This window comes from Aphanomyces invadans (genome assembly GCF_000520115.1).
Source record: "Aphanomyces invadans strain NJM9701 unplaced genomic scaffold supercont1.30, whole genome shotgun sequence".
In the NCBI taxonomy this organism is placed as follows: domain Eukaryota; phylum Oomycota; class Saprolegniomycetes; order Saprolegniales; family Verrucalvaceae; genus Aphanomyces; species Aphanomyces invadans.
In genome coordinates this window covers 168146-184408 of record NW_008580175.1, presented here as the reverse complement: position 1 = coordinate 184408, position 16263 = coordinate 168146, and the positions used below count along the sequence as shown (strand labels likewise).

The following is a 16263-nucleotide window of genomic DNA, read 5'->3' as shown; positions in this document are numbered from 1 at the left end:
GTCTTCTTTGTCGCGGTGGACGTCGTCATGAACAATTGGGAAGTAATCAACTACATCGGAAACGCCAACTACCTCCTCACGCCGTTGCTTAACACGGGAACCCCTGACCAACTCGCTCGATCGTTCTCGTTCTCCACTCGCGCCAACTTGGAGTCTCTCTCGCAGGTTGGCCGATTCATGGTGAGCTTCGTCTTGAACTCGTCCTACACTCGCGATCCGACGGAATACATCCTCACGGCGGGAGTACACCGCATCCACACCGACACGAAAAACGTTTGCGGCGCCCTCGTCGAGAGTTACCCGTTGCCGTCCCGGAACACGACCTCGATGAAACTCGCGGTCGTCCACAACCGCATGCAGCTCATTCGAGGCAACACGCTCGACAACTTATTCCGCGCCGCAAACGCCCCGCCGCCGCCGCCGCATGCCAACTACACGACTCTGGCCTACCTTGGGTACATTCCCGCACGGATGGACGTCGACATGCGGTTGACAACGCCAGTCCGGATTCCGCCGGTTGGCGAGTCGGTCGTCGCGAACATCTCCATGTATCGGTTTGCGTCGCGATCGTTCTGCAGTGGCTGCGACCCCATCGTTGAGCTCGGGCTGGACACGTGCAACGCAATGTACCACGTGGACGAGGCGTCGCAAGCCCTCGTCGTGACGTCGAGCGCGGCGTATCGGGGCGAGTATCATTACTTGGGCGTGATCCTGTCGCGATCCGCAGGGACGGCCGCCTCCCTCTACCTCCGAGGCGTCGCGCTCGTAATTGCCGTCGTCGGGTTTACCACGAGCAAAAAGACGACGAGATGGACCGTGGCCGCATCGATGGGGACGACGTGGAAGCGCATCGCACACACGCTCGCGCCGCCGCTGTACCGATACAACAGCCACACATTCACGTTCTCCAACTTTTGCCTCAACAGCGACTACTTTGTCGTGGCGTACGTGGTTGCTGTCGTCTTGGATGAGAAGAACTCGATGGTGTACTCGCGCATTATGTACGAGTGGAATGGCGAGGGCCAAAACCCATGGATGCAGGTCCAGATCATGGCGATTCAGTTTCGGTGGCTCTGGATCAACTGCCTCCTCGTCAAGGCCGCCAAGGTGTTTGTGAACTTTGTCAGCATGGCGCGGTACACCGGGTCGAATGCGGTCGTCGGGTTCTTGAACTTTAGTTCTGTCACGTACATCTACCTCGGCACGATCTTCCTCATGCAGCGGACGCCTTACATTGAGTACGGCAACACGGACCGGGCGGCGCTCGAGTCGACGGCGGCCAACTTGGACGGGATTCGGATCGACGTGTTCGACTCGTGGTACATTCGGTCGTTCCCGAGCATGATGGTTGTGATGGTGGTCAACTTGATGGGGATGCTGGCCCTGGACCGCGTGCTCAACCGCCACAAGTGGCGCCGCCTTGCGCGCAACTCGCTCGGCCGCCAAGCCATGTTCAACTCGTCGTCGATCTTGTGCGAGATGTGCTACGCGTTCCACGAAGTGGCCGGGTACGAGAACCAGGCGGTCATCATTCAGACGAGGGCGCTGTGCACCGTACAGTGGTTCCTCATGTGCCACACGTTGTGCTTTGGGCTGCCGGAGAGCCCCATGCGCGTCCGTGCGATGCTGACCTCAGGTACAGCATGTGTAAATAACCGTGAATGCCGTGAACTTGACGGTGGCATACGTTGCAGACGGCGGTGGACGCGGTAAACGGTCCAACTTGGCCACCACGATCAAGGTCGCGACGCATCGGGCGTTTGCGGCTGGCCAGGCCATAGCGTTCAAGTCGAAAGGGAGCAGCTACGGCATTGAAGACCGCTCCATCCAGCCTACCGAGTCGGACAGCGGCGGCGCATCGACCACGAGGGCGATGAGCGACCTGTGCATGGTCGCTCAAGACGGCGACGGGATCATTCATTTGTATGACGCGAGGAAGCTGGAGGTGAATGCGATGGCTTTCGAGGTCAAGATCATGAGCGATTCGCGGTTCACGATTGCATAGTGCCTGCATCGCACACGATAAGTCACAACGAGGATGGTCTTGTAATCGGGGAGATGCATGCTTCACATCACGGTGGCTCGGAGTGGCGGACTTTGCGAGGGTAGCGCACGTGCGATGTGCCAGGAAGGGTCGCGACCGATGTCGCCGGTCCAGTGAGTTCCCCTGATGCCGTTCATGGGTGCTGCCTGACGTCGCGCTGACCAAGGACAGGTCCCGTGGATGCGCAGCAAGGAGTTAGCTACCTCAACGGGGCCGGAAGACTGGAGAAGCAATCAAGAACAACGGGGAGGTAGCAAACGCACAGCAGCATGCTTTTCAATCCTGTTGCGACGGCATGCACTTGAAAGGGTCGCGGCGCAGTGGCCGTCCCTCGTGTTCGCACTGACCGACGCCGCCGTTCGTGTACACGTCAAACGAGTTGTTGACTGCATCAAGTGTGCCTTGTGACACTGCATACAACTGGACAGGTCCTCCTCGTCTTGCTTCCTTGTGCTCTGCGTGGCAATGCTGAATCACGCGTCGCCCACGACGTGCCTTCCACGATGCGCCGTATGCTCAGCGCTGGTTGACACCGCTTGGTTCGCCGCGACACATGTGCCCCGAGAAACAACTTGCCTCTGTCTGGCATGACAGAATATCATGGTTATGCCTTTTGGACACAAGATCGCCGTCTCTCCGTCACGTTGGCAGCAACGAGCGGCGCCACGGGTGTCGGTAGACCAGCGCCAAAACGTCGCGACCACTTGCGTCATGGCATCCGATCACTCGATTCACATTCTGCTAGCGGGCATGGCTCCGTCACAAACGCCCGGGAAGGGTTCGGTCCCATTGTTTCGCACGCCAAGCCTCTATGGCGACCACCACCTCTTGATCATACTCTTCTTGGCGCCGACGCGACGGACGGAGGGGGGGATTCCATCGCGAGGACCCCGTCGAAGGTTGCTTAAGTCAGCCAACCTGTCCTGACGTCGAACGTCACCATGGCCCATGGCCCATGGCTGAAAGCCATTGCAATCGAATCGATTCGACGGCACCTCCTCCCTCTTGCTTTTTTCGATGGCGAGACTTGAAGTGTCGGGGTTTCGGCGAAATCACATCGAAGACGTGCCCCACATGCTGACCAAAGTTGACGGGGTCCCCCAGGAGTAGACAGTGTGCCGCCGTCTCCACCGACCAGCGTATCGCTCCCGACGATAGCCTGAACCATAACACTCGGACGACCGGCGCCGTGGCGGCGACGCCCTCTCCCTGCATGAAAACCATGCATGATGTACGAATTGACAAACGAGAGCGTGTGGCAAGCTCGAGAACACCAGCTCGCGTGCAAAGACCGACCGACGACACACACACGATGACAACATCTCTACAGACGAGATCGTTGGTCTCAGTCCATCTGCACGTTTCCGGCGATGGCAGTGCTTGCGACACGCCGAACGGCGGGCTTTTGTCGACGATCTTACGTCGATGCGCCGCGCACACGACGTGTACGTGGACCGCGGCGACATGGTGTCGCCTCTAAACATCATGGGACTCTTCAAAAGTGTTGCCGTCCCGCCCAACGACGACCTCCACTTGTTCCAGACACTTGTGTCGCGACGGAGGTTGCGACCCTCGACTCGATCGCGTTCATCAAGCTGTCGACGACGTCTGCATCCACGCGGGTCGCTCGCTCATCTCTCTCGTCTAGCGAATGGAAAATATCGGTCGTGGAAACGTCTACTGCCGCCACCAGATCGTCGCGCAGCGACCATTCGAAAGAGGCTGCACACGACTGTGCACGTTAGACGCTCGTGACGGCGCCGGCCGCGCACGTGCCACATCGGCATCTCATGGACACCCTCGGACACGGGTTTGGCTGCCCTTCGCCCCGGACTTCGTCGACGGTGTGGGGACGCATTCCGAGGTGACGACATGGCGAGAAGACGTCAGTTGCACGCTGGGGGATGGGTAATGTACTGCTTAGGGTTAAAGGAGGAGGACGTCGACGGCATAGTCTGGCAAGGAAGCGGCGGTTTGGGGCAAGTGGGCGCTGGTCAAGAACTGATCGAGTTCGCCGTGCACGTCGGCCATGTGGTGGCACGCGTCGACGTGGGTGAGCAAGAGTTTCTGGAGGTCCTGGAGCACGGTCACGATGTACGGAGACGTGTCGCTCTCGACAACGAGCGCCGTGTAGTGGACGTCGAGGAGGAGCCCCATCCACTCGACAATGTGATGGAGCGATTCGGGGGCGGCGCGCTGGCGATACCACTTCTTCAAACATGCCAACAGCGCGAGCACTTCGGGCACAGTGAATGCCTGCATGGCATTTTGCAAAAACACGTCAGCCTTTGGCAATGCCACAACGAGGCTCAAAAAGTGCTCGACAAATTGGCTTGGGGTCGTGACGCCCGTGGTCGTGCCCTTCCCGTGCTGCGCCTGGAACGCCGCCACGGACGCCGGCGACGCTTCGCGCAGGATAAATTTGCATATTCGAATGGCCAGCACTTCGTCCACGTCCGACAAGTGCAGCAAGCACTCTTCCAGGATGGCAAACTGCTTGAGGGACATCATGGTAGGCACAAGGGACGGGATCGATCGGCTGCACAAGTGCTTGGTCGACAGGAGCAGCGACAACTCGGCCCACAGCGCAAGCTTCGGCGATGCCACGATGCGAGTCGCAGCCTGAACGACAAACTGAGGCGATAGCACCCCCACTCGCAGCTTTCGCTTTGCCTTGAAGAACACATACCCATAAAAGACTTTCTGGAACGCTTCGCGGGTTGGCGTCGCGGTGGGCGTCGTCAGTTTGTGCAGCACGTCCAACTGGGTGGCGTTTTCCCCGAGCAGCTTGGACTGCCAGTTGGTCAAGTCCAACGAGGTCATGATGGCGGCCACTTCAGCGGGATTCGCCGCTTCAAAGTTGGACAAGACGAGCGCGGGTTGCTGGTGCGTCGCGCCTTTGCCGAGCACGGAGGCGAGCGTCGCGGGGGCCGACGGGACGACCGCAACTTGAATAGATCGGTCCAACACATACGCAATATGGGACGTTTGCGGCAACACAACGAGCGCCACGAGCGAAGACGATGCCGCGGGACTGGACACCGCAAATGCCGACATCTCGACAACATACTGGCTATTCCACACGGACAGAGACACGGACGACGCGACTACAATCGACTTGGCTGAGATAGCCGCGACGAAGTACGTGGCATCGCCAGATGGAGAGGACGATGCTGCCGTGACCTTTCGCTTCTTCTTGCTGCCTTCATCCGATGTCACCGTTGTCACGGAAGCAGTCGATGGAGCAGCAATGGCCAGCTTGGTGACATGTTTCAGTTCAGTCGTGGCGCCCAGCAATGCCAGCACCTGCCATTCGCCCGTCGACCAGAAGAGCGACAGCTTGTGCGAGTCATCGGCGAGAGCGGAAACCAACGAGGCCGACGAAGTTGGCGGGTTCACGATGTGCTGGGGCCAAGTCGACGCGATGGACACAGCTGAGATGTCGCCATGATCCTGCGCCAGTGTGAAAGACATCACAGTGTACTTGGACCCGTCGGACTTGAGCACGAGGGTGAGGTGGAGTTGGTGGGAGCTGTCGTTCGAGAGAAGTGCAAACATCACCTTCGATCCCGTCGAGGCGGGAAGCAAAGGTGCAATGGAGGAATCCGTCACAACGGACACAGCGCCAGACGTGCTGACGGCGACGCATCCATCAAGCTTGCTGTTCACGAGAAGAGCATGGACTTCGAATGACAGCGAGCGGGCAGGGACATCGCCGATGCGTTCCGTAGCCAACGACCACGAAACGAAATCCATCTTACCTTTGCCTCGCACCCCGTAGAATAAATCGTGCTTGGTAGGATGTTGTACAGCGACAACTGACAACGCCTGTGCACTGCCCGCACGATACTCCCAACTGTGCACGACCGCGGCGGTCCCTTGGAACGTGGATTTGGACGTGTTGAGCAGGACAACTTGATCTGACGTCGTGACCAGGATATGCCCAGGCATTGGTCCGGCACATGGGTGTGCGCCAACGATGCGCGAGTCTCCTCGCGACGTCCACGCAGCACTCAACTCGAGCGGGCCGGCCATGTCGAAAATGTGCCAAGTTGCTTTCAATGTGGAGCCAACCACCGGCGCCAACCGTTCCACCAATCACAAAGTTGAACAAACAGGTACGCTTTAAGCCAATCAGATGCGAAAGGACATCAATTCCCACGGAATATTGGGGCTCATTTCACAACCATTGCTCGAAAAATCGGATACGTTTTGAGCAAAAATATTGCTCGACTGGCCTTTTTGCATCGTCGATTTCGAAAAATTCAACGGAATATGCCTTCGACATTTGATACGTTTTGAAGCAAGAACCTGTAGAGATTGATTTCTCCACCAAGTGCGTACGATGGACAAGGCCGAGAATGACATGCACGTTCAGGACACGGCGACCGACGCGGCCTCCTGCAAACTGTCCGCCGTGACTCTTGGCTATTGGGATGATGCATTTGCAGGCAGGTTTGCGAAGCCCAACAGGAAGATGCCCATTATCAATAGAGGGTACTACGCTCGAGTACGAAGCATTGAAGTCCTCGTCCACCGTTTCCTGGCCGCCACGGCCCCAGCGTCCAGCGTGAACAGCGAATCAACTCCACCCCTTTCACATACGCGGCAGATCGTCGTGCTCGGTGCAGGTCAAGACTCCATGTACTTTCGACTGAAAACGCGCAACGACGTCGAGGGCACCGCGCTGTTACTTCGAACGTTGTACGTGGAGGTCGATTTTCCCGCCATCACGCGCGCCAAGGTCCGCCTCTGTCGGCGGCATAAAGACCTGTCGAACGTATTTGGAACAGTCGAAACGAGTAGCGACATGGAACTCACGGCCAGTGGATACGCTCTCCTCGCGTGCGACTTGAGAGACGTGGCCACCGCCCAATCCAAGCTGCTCGCAGCTGGCATCGATCCGTCCATTCCAACGCTGGTACGACGCGATGTGCTTCGCACGCATCGTTCTTTCTTTACCTCGTTTGCAGATTCTGTCGGAATGCGTTTTGTGCTACATGGACGCGGCAGATTCCGCGCCGCTACTCCAGTGGTTTGGCACTGCCTTTCGCGACGCGTCCGTCATTGTGTACGAGCAAATCCGACCGAACGACGCGTTTGGGCAGACCATGGTGCAAAACATCCGCATGCGCGGCTGCGACCTCAAGAGCATTTCGACGTACGAACGACCCACCGTCGTGTGGCTCATGGGATGGCTGGTGGTAGGTATCCCGACGCAGTGGACCAGGTCCGCCGGTTCCGCGACGCCGGATTTGCACAATCCGAATGCTGGGATATGAACCAAGTGTACTATGGGTTTCTCGACCCCGTCGAGCGCAAGCAGTAGGTGCAAAGGATCCGGGACGAGTGCATGACTGTCGTCGTGGAATGTTTAGGAAGGAGCGGCTCGAAATGTTTGACGAGCTCGAAGAATTCCATCTCTTGCAAGCTCACTACTGCCTCGTGGTCGCGTCCACCCAGCAAACGACCCCCGCCGCCGTCGCCCTGCGCCTGGCCACGAACGCTGCCGCCGCCGAGCATGGTAGCCAATGCTAGGACCTCGAGTGTAGACAACGATATGACGTCGTCGAGAGCATTCCACATTGCGCGCATCCATCGATACAACAATCCAAGTCGCACGGAATCCTCATGCGCCGCCATGCTATACACGGCCGCGCTCGTTGTCCGTCGAGTCTGCCCATCGTCCTCGATGAGTAGGACCATCGCTGCCAACCTTGAATTGGTCTACAAGGCGTCCATGCACGCAGCAAGGCGCACGCAAAATCGTTCTCAGGGGATCTCGATTATTGTCAACAGCACGATGGAAACATTCCACGTTCCATGGATTCCTCACCCGACCTTTAGATGCCAAAGTGTTCAAGGAATGCGACGCCGTCGATGCGGACGTTTGTCGTCGCCACGTACGCATACGACACGATCGCTTCGTAGACAGACTCGATGCCTTTGTGGGTGGAGTCGGAAAGTTGCTGGACCAGCACGACCAACTGGGCGGCGAGGCCGTCGGCAGCTCTAGCGTCGACCGTGACGTGGAGTTTCGACAGCACGTGGACAAATGCGGCTGGCAACACGGCCGCCACGTGGGCGACTCGATTCTGCAGCCACAGCCACTGCGCTTGAATCGCACGGTCGGGACACCACCGCACACAGAGCGCCCCCAAGAGGACAGTAAGGAGACCATGGCCAGTCGACGACGACGGAGTCGTCCGAGCAGACAACTTGAGCCCGACCCAATTGATCAAGTCCATGAGCCACAAGAGCTGGTCGTTGGGTTGAAGTCGGGTGAGGCTCGTCGAGGCATGCACAACGATGGTTTCAACGAGGTCGGCGCTGTCACATCCCGCTAGGAAGGGCATGGTCGCGACCCGGACCTCCTTGGGCTCGCACCCCCCGAGGCGGAACAGCTCCATCATGCACACAAAAGCAGCGTGTGCTGTCTCTGGGTGCTGTCGCAATGCGTCGAGGAATCGTGCCTTGGCAAGGTGACGATCGACGTGGAAAACGGCTCGAGTGAACGCTTGGAATGGCGCGAACGATGACGGCGACGCAGCTGGCATCGCCACGTCGGCAGCGAGCCGAGGAAACACGCAGTCCAGAAGGATTTCAGCACACACGGCCGACACGGTGGGGGTCGCCGCCGCCGTCGCACACATCGCGATGGCGTCCACGATCGCGTCGAAGTGGGTCGACAACACGTCGAGCAAGTTGGTCAGAATCGAATGCAGTTGATGGGGTGCGACGAGCTTGGCCAAGGCCGGCACGTGCTCAATGAACGCGGCTTGGACAGCGATGGAAAGATGGCGGAATCGGGGCGCGGCGGCCAATTCCACGATGAAACTCAGCAGCGACGGGTCATGGACACAGTGCCGGAAGGCAAACGTGAGGGCCGCGCGCGCGACGTTGTCGCCGAGCCGGGCTTTCCACAGGCGCTGGACCAGGGTGGCGTAATGGAACGTCGGGACTTGACAGACAGACAGGCCCGCAAAAGCACTCGCAATCCATGACGCATCGGCCACTGTCGGCTGCTTGACGTGCCGCAGCATGTCCAGGAGCTTGTACGTGGCCGAGGACGGCGGCAATTGAAGTCCGGCGTCCATACCTACAGCCACACGTGCGTCAGCCCCCACTGTGCTCGCAAGCAATGTTGAAACGAAAAAAGCGCCGACGACGACGCGAAATGTTCACCTGCATTTTTGAGCTGGAAGGAATCGCCGGATGACCCGAGCGCCGACAGTGCTCCCAGCGCCCATACCGCATGAATGCGGACGCGCTGGACTGCGCACAAACTGGCCGACGTGGTGAGGCAGTCGATGGCTTTTTCAGCGTCGATGCGCGACACCAGCATCCCCTTCCACACGGTTGGCCGCACGTCCATGGCGAGGCCAGCGCCCAGCATGTTGGCGAGCCCGAACGTTGCGTAAGCTCTCGCGGAAGCATCGTACTGTCTGGACGTGTCATGCGCAATGTCGAGAAGGCGGGCGAGGAGCTGCCGAGGCAAATCGGGCGACGTGATGTGACCCAGTGGTTGGGTGCGGCAGAGCAAGTACGGCAGCGCGACCAGGGCTTCCGGCGTTGGAGAAAGCTGCTCGGTCCCTTCGTTTAAACCCGCGGCGGCTGCACACACGTCGACAAATGCGTCAACTTCCGGCCATCCAATGAGTTCAAACTGCAGGCACTGCAACAAGACGACAGGCAGTGCTGTCAGCACTTCGGAACATCCCTTTTCGCACAACGCAAGAAGCAACTCACGAATGCCCGTGAGCCACTCGGAATGCTGGCATGCCATGCAGCCCTCGCTCGCCAACGCCAGCGCGGTCGAGGTGGCGGTCAGTATGGCTTTGTCGGGTCTCGATCTGACAACGAGGTGCTGGACTTGGAACAACGCCTCGTCGTTGGTCGACTCGACAGCGGCGTCGCGAACCACGGCAGCGTCCACCAGATGCACCACAAGCGTGAAGAAGAGCCGACGCATGAGGCTCGGTGCCACTTGCTTGAGCATTAACGACTGCACAACGTGTCCAAGGGACAAGAGGCATGCCGGCACGAGCTCGGCATTGTCCGCGTGCAAAATCCCGACCAGTTTGTCGCAGACCTCGTCCACCAAGTGTTCGTGCAAGCCGAGAGCGCCCTGGGTCGCAACTCCGAGCGCCACAATTGCATGCACGGGCCCGTCGATGTCGCGCACGACCGCGTCCGACCTCTGGACCAACGACAAACTCAGCGATCGCAACACCATCTCGACGATTCGATTTGACAGCACGTGCAGGTCGGACGGCAAGCTGCGCGCGAGGACCCCCGCCATCAAGTAGTCGTTCGGGTTGCTGCTGTGAGCCGCGACCAAGTCGAGCGCCAACTTCTCGGCACCGCCGTCGTCTCGGGTGATCGCGTCCTTTGCATGCCGTAGCGCCACGTACTGCGTCATAAAGTGCTCCCATGACACGATATGGGCGAGGCGCAGCGGCCACTCGTCGTTGCACTCGCTCGTGCCTGCTTCATCGCGCAGTTGACTTCGCAACGCCGTCGCGTCTGCCCATGTCGCTTCCATGGCCTTGACAGCTTTGTCTTTGCGTTTTCGAGTGCTGTCGTCGGGCGGCGTCCACACAAACGACGTCAAGACAGCGCCAGCCAGGGCCTGTCGCATCATCAACGGCACCGCATCGTTGTACATTTGCCGCAACACAGGATGCGTCGGCAGCAGGTTGCGCATTTCGCGCGACGCTCCGCCCGACGTGCGCTCGGCCACAAACCGTTTGCGCGGCTGCATCGCCTCGTCTTCGCCCACGCGCTAAACAGTTGCCATGAGGGCACACGGACACGAACCAAACTCATGTTAGCGCCGACAGAAGACAACGAACGATTCCAAATCACTCGGAAACTCGTTCGATTGCACACACGCATGCAGGAGCAGTGGTTGCGACTCGTCGCGCTCTCTCAAACACACGTACACGCAATCGACGCGACGAAATCTGACCAACAAAAAGCAACATCCACGGGTGCGCATGATCACTGCTCGCAACGTACTTTGACCAAGGCGTCGAGCGCGCAGCGAACGTCCGCGTCGGGTTCGTGCGTCATGGCGTGAAGCAACCGATCGATGGCGAGTTCGACCACGTGGTCTTCCGATTCGGACGGCGCGACGGTCAAATCGACCGACGACACGAGTTTGAGGCCAATCCAGTGAAGTGGGAACTGCGTCAGCGCGCGAACAGCAGCCGCGCGTACGGACGGATGCGAGTACGCGGCGCGGTCGGTCGCAAATGCCCACAGTTGGTCCAAAAACGCGGGCTTCCCAGACACAATGGTCCCGCCGATGCCGTACAAGTGGCACAATTCTTCTTGGTACAGGGGATGGTCCATTCGAAGAATCTACGGACATCGACGTCATGAACCAACTGCGACTGGCGGATCCAGCCACTTGCGACCAAGCGGTGGCACCAACGTCACGAACCTTGTTCTTGCGCTGTTTTGTGGCAAGGATCTTGCATGCTGCGGCATAATCGAGGCAATCGCCGACGCACAGCGCACGAACGCACGCCACAGCCATACCGACCATGGACGGCAGGGCATGCTCGAGCGACGTTTGAATCGTCGCAATGAACGCAAGGCCGAGGTCTCCGCGTGCTTGGCACAGCTGCAAGATCGTGTACAGGTGGCACACTTGCCACTCGACGCTGTCGTCTTCCGGAGGCGTTGCCAGCATTTCTTCGAGCCTGGTCGTGCATGATTACAAAGAGCAGACGACGCGACTCGTACCTGGGATACACGCGGCTTTCGACAGTCCACACCTGGTACAACAGCCGCAGCGCCAGCGGCTTGGTGGATGGCGCGTCCGCCAGTGCCTTGATCGTCTTCAAGACAGTCTTCATGCACTCGGAATCTTTGGCAGATGCCAAGAGGACATGCAGAAGCGCGAGGACGGGCTCCGACGACACCGGACGACTCGCTAGTACGTACACAACGCACGGCACAAACACCCGACCCGCGGCTGGCCATGCCAGGACCCCCGCCTTGGCGGTGGCGATCGCTGCGTCTTGCACAAGAGGCGATGGGTGGAAGAGTAAAGCGCTGTTGACGAGAACAACGTGGACGTCGTAAGGTGGTCGATTTGACGTGTTGCTGAGTTGGAGCGCGGCGTCGGCCAGCCATGCCACGATCGTGGTCGTCTCCGCCGTGCGTACCATCGTGGAAAGAAGATGCACTAGGGGGTAGTGCGGGCTCAACGATTGTGAGGGCATCACGTCGTCAGTGGACATGGGACATGGCTCGAACGGCACTTGTGTCGTTACGTGTTGGAGTTGCTGCACGTGCGACGCCGACGCGGGCAGCAACTGGAGCAACGGGGCAAACAACACTTCCGCATAGACGTGTCGAGAGCGGGTGGTGTCTGGCACGGCATTCAAGAGAGTGCGGACAACACGCAGAAGCACGGCCTGCTCGACAGGAGTGCGCACGGTGGCGAGTTGAAATGCGACCATCCCAAGTACGTCCGAATCGTCGTTCCAGGCCACGAGAGGGGCGGCAGTGAGGAGCGATTCGAGAGCGAGGAGGAGATGGAGGGTGCCGCTCCTTTGAGCTAACGCAATCCATCACAAACCTTCATGAAACCCCACGCAACTATGACAGACACACACCTTGGACGTGCGGCAGACGGCTCAAGAGGGCCACCGCAATGGCAACATGAACGCTGGAGTCCACCACAGAAGTGGCAAGATCCACGGTGCTGAGGAGGACAGTCGACGCAACCTTCGAGTCGATGGGAAGCAGCTCAACCGTGCGGAGAAGAGTCTCGACGACAAAAACGCGCTGGGACATGCTGTCCACACTCCATCCTAGCCGGACAATGGCCGATGCCACGGTTTGCTTGGCAAGAGGGGCTGAAGAATGATTAAAATGTGGAGAGGTACGACCGTGCGCGCAAGATGGACGTACAGGTGGATGGACTGCCGAGCGTGCGAAGAACGAATTGGCGAAAGCACGAGAGGAGCGCTTGGCGATTTCCAGACGGCAGAGTCGCCAGGGCCTCTTCAATATACGCGGTGACGCCCACAAGTACCATGTCGTGTCCGAGTGACGCGCGCGAAAGAGCTTTGTTGACATCGTCACAGGCAACGTCAGACGAGAATGTCGTCCACAGGGAATACGCCAGTGATGCCAAGGCATACCCGACATACTCTGCCTTTTCATCAGATAGGTTACGAAGAGAAGCCACTCGACTGACATGATGAAGCAACAAGTTGCGGGAGAATACCGCGCAGTCCGCCATGTCGTTCAAGCCTAGGACAGGTGATGTCGAGGGGAGCTCTTCAACATAATTGTTATACCAGCCATGAGGAGTTGACTCAATGCATGCGACTCAGAATCTGTGATTGCATCTAGCACACGGAGCAAGCATCGTTCTCCACTCACGTCGGTACGCGCGTCGTCAAGTATGCGCCGCGCTTCCTTCTGCATGCTGATCGATCGTTGCGATTGTGTCAACTAAAAAGTGATACGTCAATATAGTCTCAATTCGTTCTGCTGTCCCAAGAAAATACAAGAAATTTTGTATCAAAACAGCCCATTTCGTGTTTCGACACAACAGAAGTGGCGCTACTTTTTGACACAATTGCTGGCGCCCGCAACCAAGATGGAACTCGTGATCGGATGCGTCGGGAAGCCGTCGGCGGGCAAGTCGACGTTCTTTAATGCGGTCACGGATGGCAAGGCGAAGGTGGGCAACTTCCCTTTTACAACCATCGAACCAAACGAGGGGATCACGTACTACACGACGGAATGCCCATGCAAGTCGCGCGGGAAGTCGGGATTGTGCAAACCACGGTACGGTCAATGCGTAGGCGGCACACGTCACATTCCGGTGAAGCTTCTGGATGTGGCAGGCTTGATTCCTGGTGCGTCGGAGGGTGCAGGTCTAGGCAACAAGTTCCTGGACGATTTGCGCCATGCCCACGTGTTGATGCATATCATCGACGTCAGCGGCACCACGAACGAGAAGGGCGAAACCACGATCGGGTACAACCCACTGAACGATGCCGACTGGTTGACGACGGAGATTCACAACTGGGTCTTCAACAACTTATGGAAACGGTGGGGCTCGATCGCCCGGCGCCACTCGGCAACGCAAAGCACACTGCGAGCGACGTTCCAGGGACAATTGAGCGGGTATGGCGCATCCGTCGCGACGATTCTGGCGATGCTCAACAGCATGGGCGACGCGGTCAAGGAGCCATGTGTGCTGACGACGTGGGGCGAGGCGGAAGTCCACGCGTTGGTTGACGCGTTTTTGACGCAGCGCTTCCCGACAATTCTCGTGCTCAACAAAGCCGACATTGGCAACGACACGGACAAGAACATTGAGCGCATCGTGGACAAGTATGGTGGCGACCGATGCTTCGTCGCGAGCGCGGCGTCCGAAGTGTTTTTACGCAACATGCACACGAAGCGCCACATCATGTACGAGCCTGGCGACATGGTGTACACGACGAGCGACGACGATGCATCGCTGCTTCCCCTGCTGCCCAAGATGTCGGCGCGCCTCGACCAAGTCAGTGACATGGTGCTGTTTCGGTACGGCAGCACCGGCGTCCGCGCCGCCATTAATGCCGCCGTCGCGCTCAGCAACATGGTCGTGGTGTACCCGGTCAAGTCTCTCAAGAACTTGACGACTGTCGAAGGCGACGTGTTTGGCCATGCCATCCTCGTTCGCGCCGGGACGACGGTGCGCGAAGTCGCGTACGTGCTGTCTCCCGTCGTCGGGGCCAACTACCTGTACGCCGAGGGCGAAGATGGCCGCCGGCTGTCGGAAGACGACGCCGTTTCCATGAACCTCATCGTCAAGTTCACGACGGTCGCGTCCAAAGACGCAAGTACGTCGGCGCCGCCGGCTACAGACGACAAGAAGCCCAAGAAAGACAAAAAGGAAGCGGACACCTGAAGCGCTGCTGACGTGTTTCGAGGACCAGACCACTCCAACAAATAGATACACAAGTGCAATTCACATATATTGAACACAGCGCCGAACCCTGTGGATGGCTACGCGACGTCTTGCACGGGGCTCCCCACGTAGGGCACGTACTTGACCTCCTTCGGGGGACACACGTCAAACTGGTGTTCGTTGTCTTTGATCCACTTTGCCAACGGATCAATTCCCGAAAATGCCTTGAACTGTTCCATGGTGCGCTTGTTACCAATGGAATATTGAGCCAAGTCGGTCTTGTCGTAGTCGTCCGACGACGTGGGAAGGCCCAAGGCGGCGCGGACACGGCGTTGCGATCTTTGAGAGATTACGGCCTTGAAGTTCCATCCTTCGTCCCACATAACATTGCGTTTCTCGTACCAGTGGTAGCTGACCATGTGCGTGGGAATGTAAGTATCATACCCAAACGTAAACAACCGGGCCACACGAGAATACTCTTCGCCATGGAACAAGAACGGAGTGTACGGATCGTTGCGCACTTCCAACGCTGACTCGACGGTCCCAAAGTTGAAGCCACCGGCAAATTGAGACATCAGAAGTGGTTTCGATGGTGTTGGGATACGAATTGCGCCACTGTATTGAACCATGGAGTCGGCGCCTTCATTCTCGATGCGGGCATGACACATCAATATTACTTGGTTGGGTACTTGGCCTTGTTTTGGGTACATCTCGGTTGGGTCGGGGTACACTGTGATGATACCCTTGGGATTCTTGATTGAATCCCATTGAGCCACAATATCAGTGTCCCAGTTAGGAATGAAGATCAAGTGCGAATCGATCGCCAAGGCAAACGTATCAATTGTAGGATCGATGCCTTTTTCCGTTTGATAGCGGCCGTAGGTCGGGCCTTTCGCATCCTTGTGACTGATTGTGTCGCTTCGACGAAGGCGCGTTTCTCGGTGGCAGTTTGCGTCGCCCACAAGTTTGCAGTATACATCAAAGCACGGGAGCTCCTTTGCGTCCAAGTCGATTTGGTCGAAGATGCTGACTGCAATGAGGTCAGGGCGTGACGCGTTGCCGTAGATGGATTGAATCGTTTCACCGCAGCGCTTCGAGTCGCGGTAGTTCGCAATCAGCACGATGATGTGTCGGTTTACATTATCACGGACACGAGCCGGGGAAGGTTCTTCAACAGGACTACCCACGTATGGTACGTAGCGGAGGTCCTTGGGAGGGCACACGTCAAACTGGTGCTCGTTGTCTTCGATCCACGACGCGGTCGGGTTGATGCCCGAAAATGCCATGA

At 58.2% G+C, this 16263-nt stretch overlaps 6 protein-coding genes across 6 annotated transcripts; 3 read left to right on the top strand and 3 right to left on the bottom strand.

Moving 5' to 3' along the window:
• Positions 1-2055, top strand: H310_11194 (hypothetical protein). Its single transcript, XM_008877772.1, has 2 exons — positions 1-1636; positions 1695-2055. Exons 1-2 carry the CDS (start codon positions 28-30, stop codon positions 2003-2005), a joined length of 1920 nt encoding a protein of 639 aa, XP_008875994.1. The 5' UTR covers positions 1-27; the 3' UTR covers positions 2006-2055.
• Positions 2056-3870: 1815 nt separating this feature from the next.
• On the bottom strand, positions 3871-6097 carry H310_11193 (hypothetical protein). The gene has a single exon (XM_008877771.1). It carries the CDS (start codon positions 6077-6079, stop codon positions 3971-3973), a length of 2109 nt encoding a protein of 702 aa, XP_008875993.1. The 5' UTR covers positions 6080-6097; the 3' UTR covers positions 3871-3970.
• A 280-nt stretch (positions 6098-6377) lies between these two features.
• On the top strand, positions 6378-7705 carry H310_11192 (hypothetical protein). Its single transcript, XM_008877770.1, has 4 exons — positions 6378-6965; positions 7018-7205; positions 7253-7369; positions 7423-7705. Exons 1-4 carry the CDS (start codon positions 6390-6392, stop codon positions 7580-7582), a joined length of 1041 nt encoding a protein of 346 aa, XP_008875992.1. The 5' UTR covers positions 6378-6389; the 3' UTR covers positions 7583-7705.
• A 50-nt stretch (positions 7706-7755) lies between these two features.
• H310_11191 (hypothetical protein) lies at positions 7756-13516 on the bottom strand. Its single transcript, XM_008877769.1, has 8 exons — positions 13366-13516; positions 12974-13318; positions 12676-12918; positions 11798-12617; positions 11493-11754; positions 11066-11410; positions 9230-10829; positions 7756-9143 (listed from the first exon to the last, which is right to left on the bottom strand). The coding sequence occupies exons 1-8, from the start codon at positions 13493-13495 to the stop codon at positions 7888-7890; spliced, it is 5001 nt and encodes a 1666-aa protein (XP_008875991.1). The 5' UTR covers positions 13496-13516; the 3' UTR covers positions 7756-7887.
• A 106-nt stretch (positions 13517-13622) lies between these two features.
• H310_11190 (hypothetical protein) lies at positions 13623-15099 on the top strand. Its single transcript, XM_008877768.1, has one exon. It carries the CDS (start codon positions 13671-13673, stop codon positions 14973-14975), a length of 1305 nt encoding a protein of 434 aa, XP_008875990.1. The 5' UTR covers positions 13623-13670; the 3' UTR covers positions 14976-15099.
• On the bottom strand, positions 14870-16261 carry H310_11189 (hypothetical protein; the record flags this gene model as incomplete). The annotated part of the gene is made up of 1 exon (XM_008877767.1): positions 14870-16261. One exon carries the CDS (start codon positions 16259-16261, stop codon positions 15074-15076), a length of 1188 nt encoding a protein of 395 aa, XP_008875989.1. The 3' UTR covers positions 14870-15073.
• Positions 16262-16263: the final 2 nt, after the last annotated feature.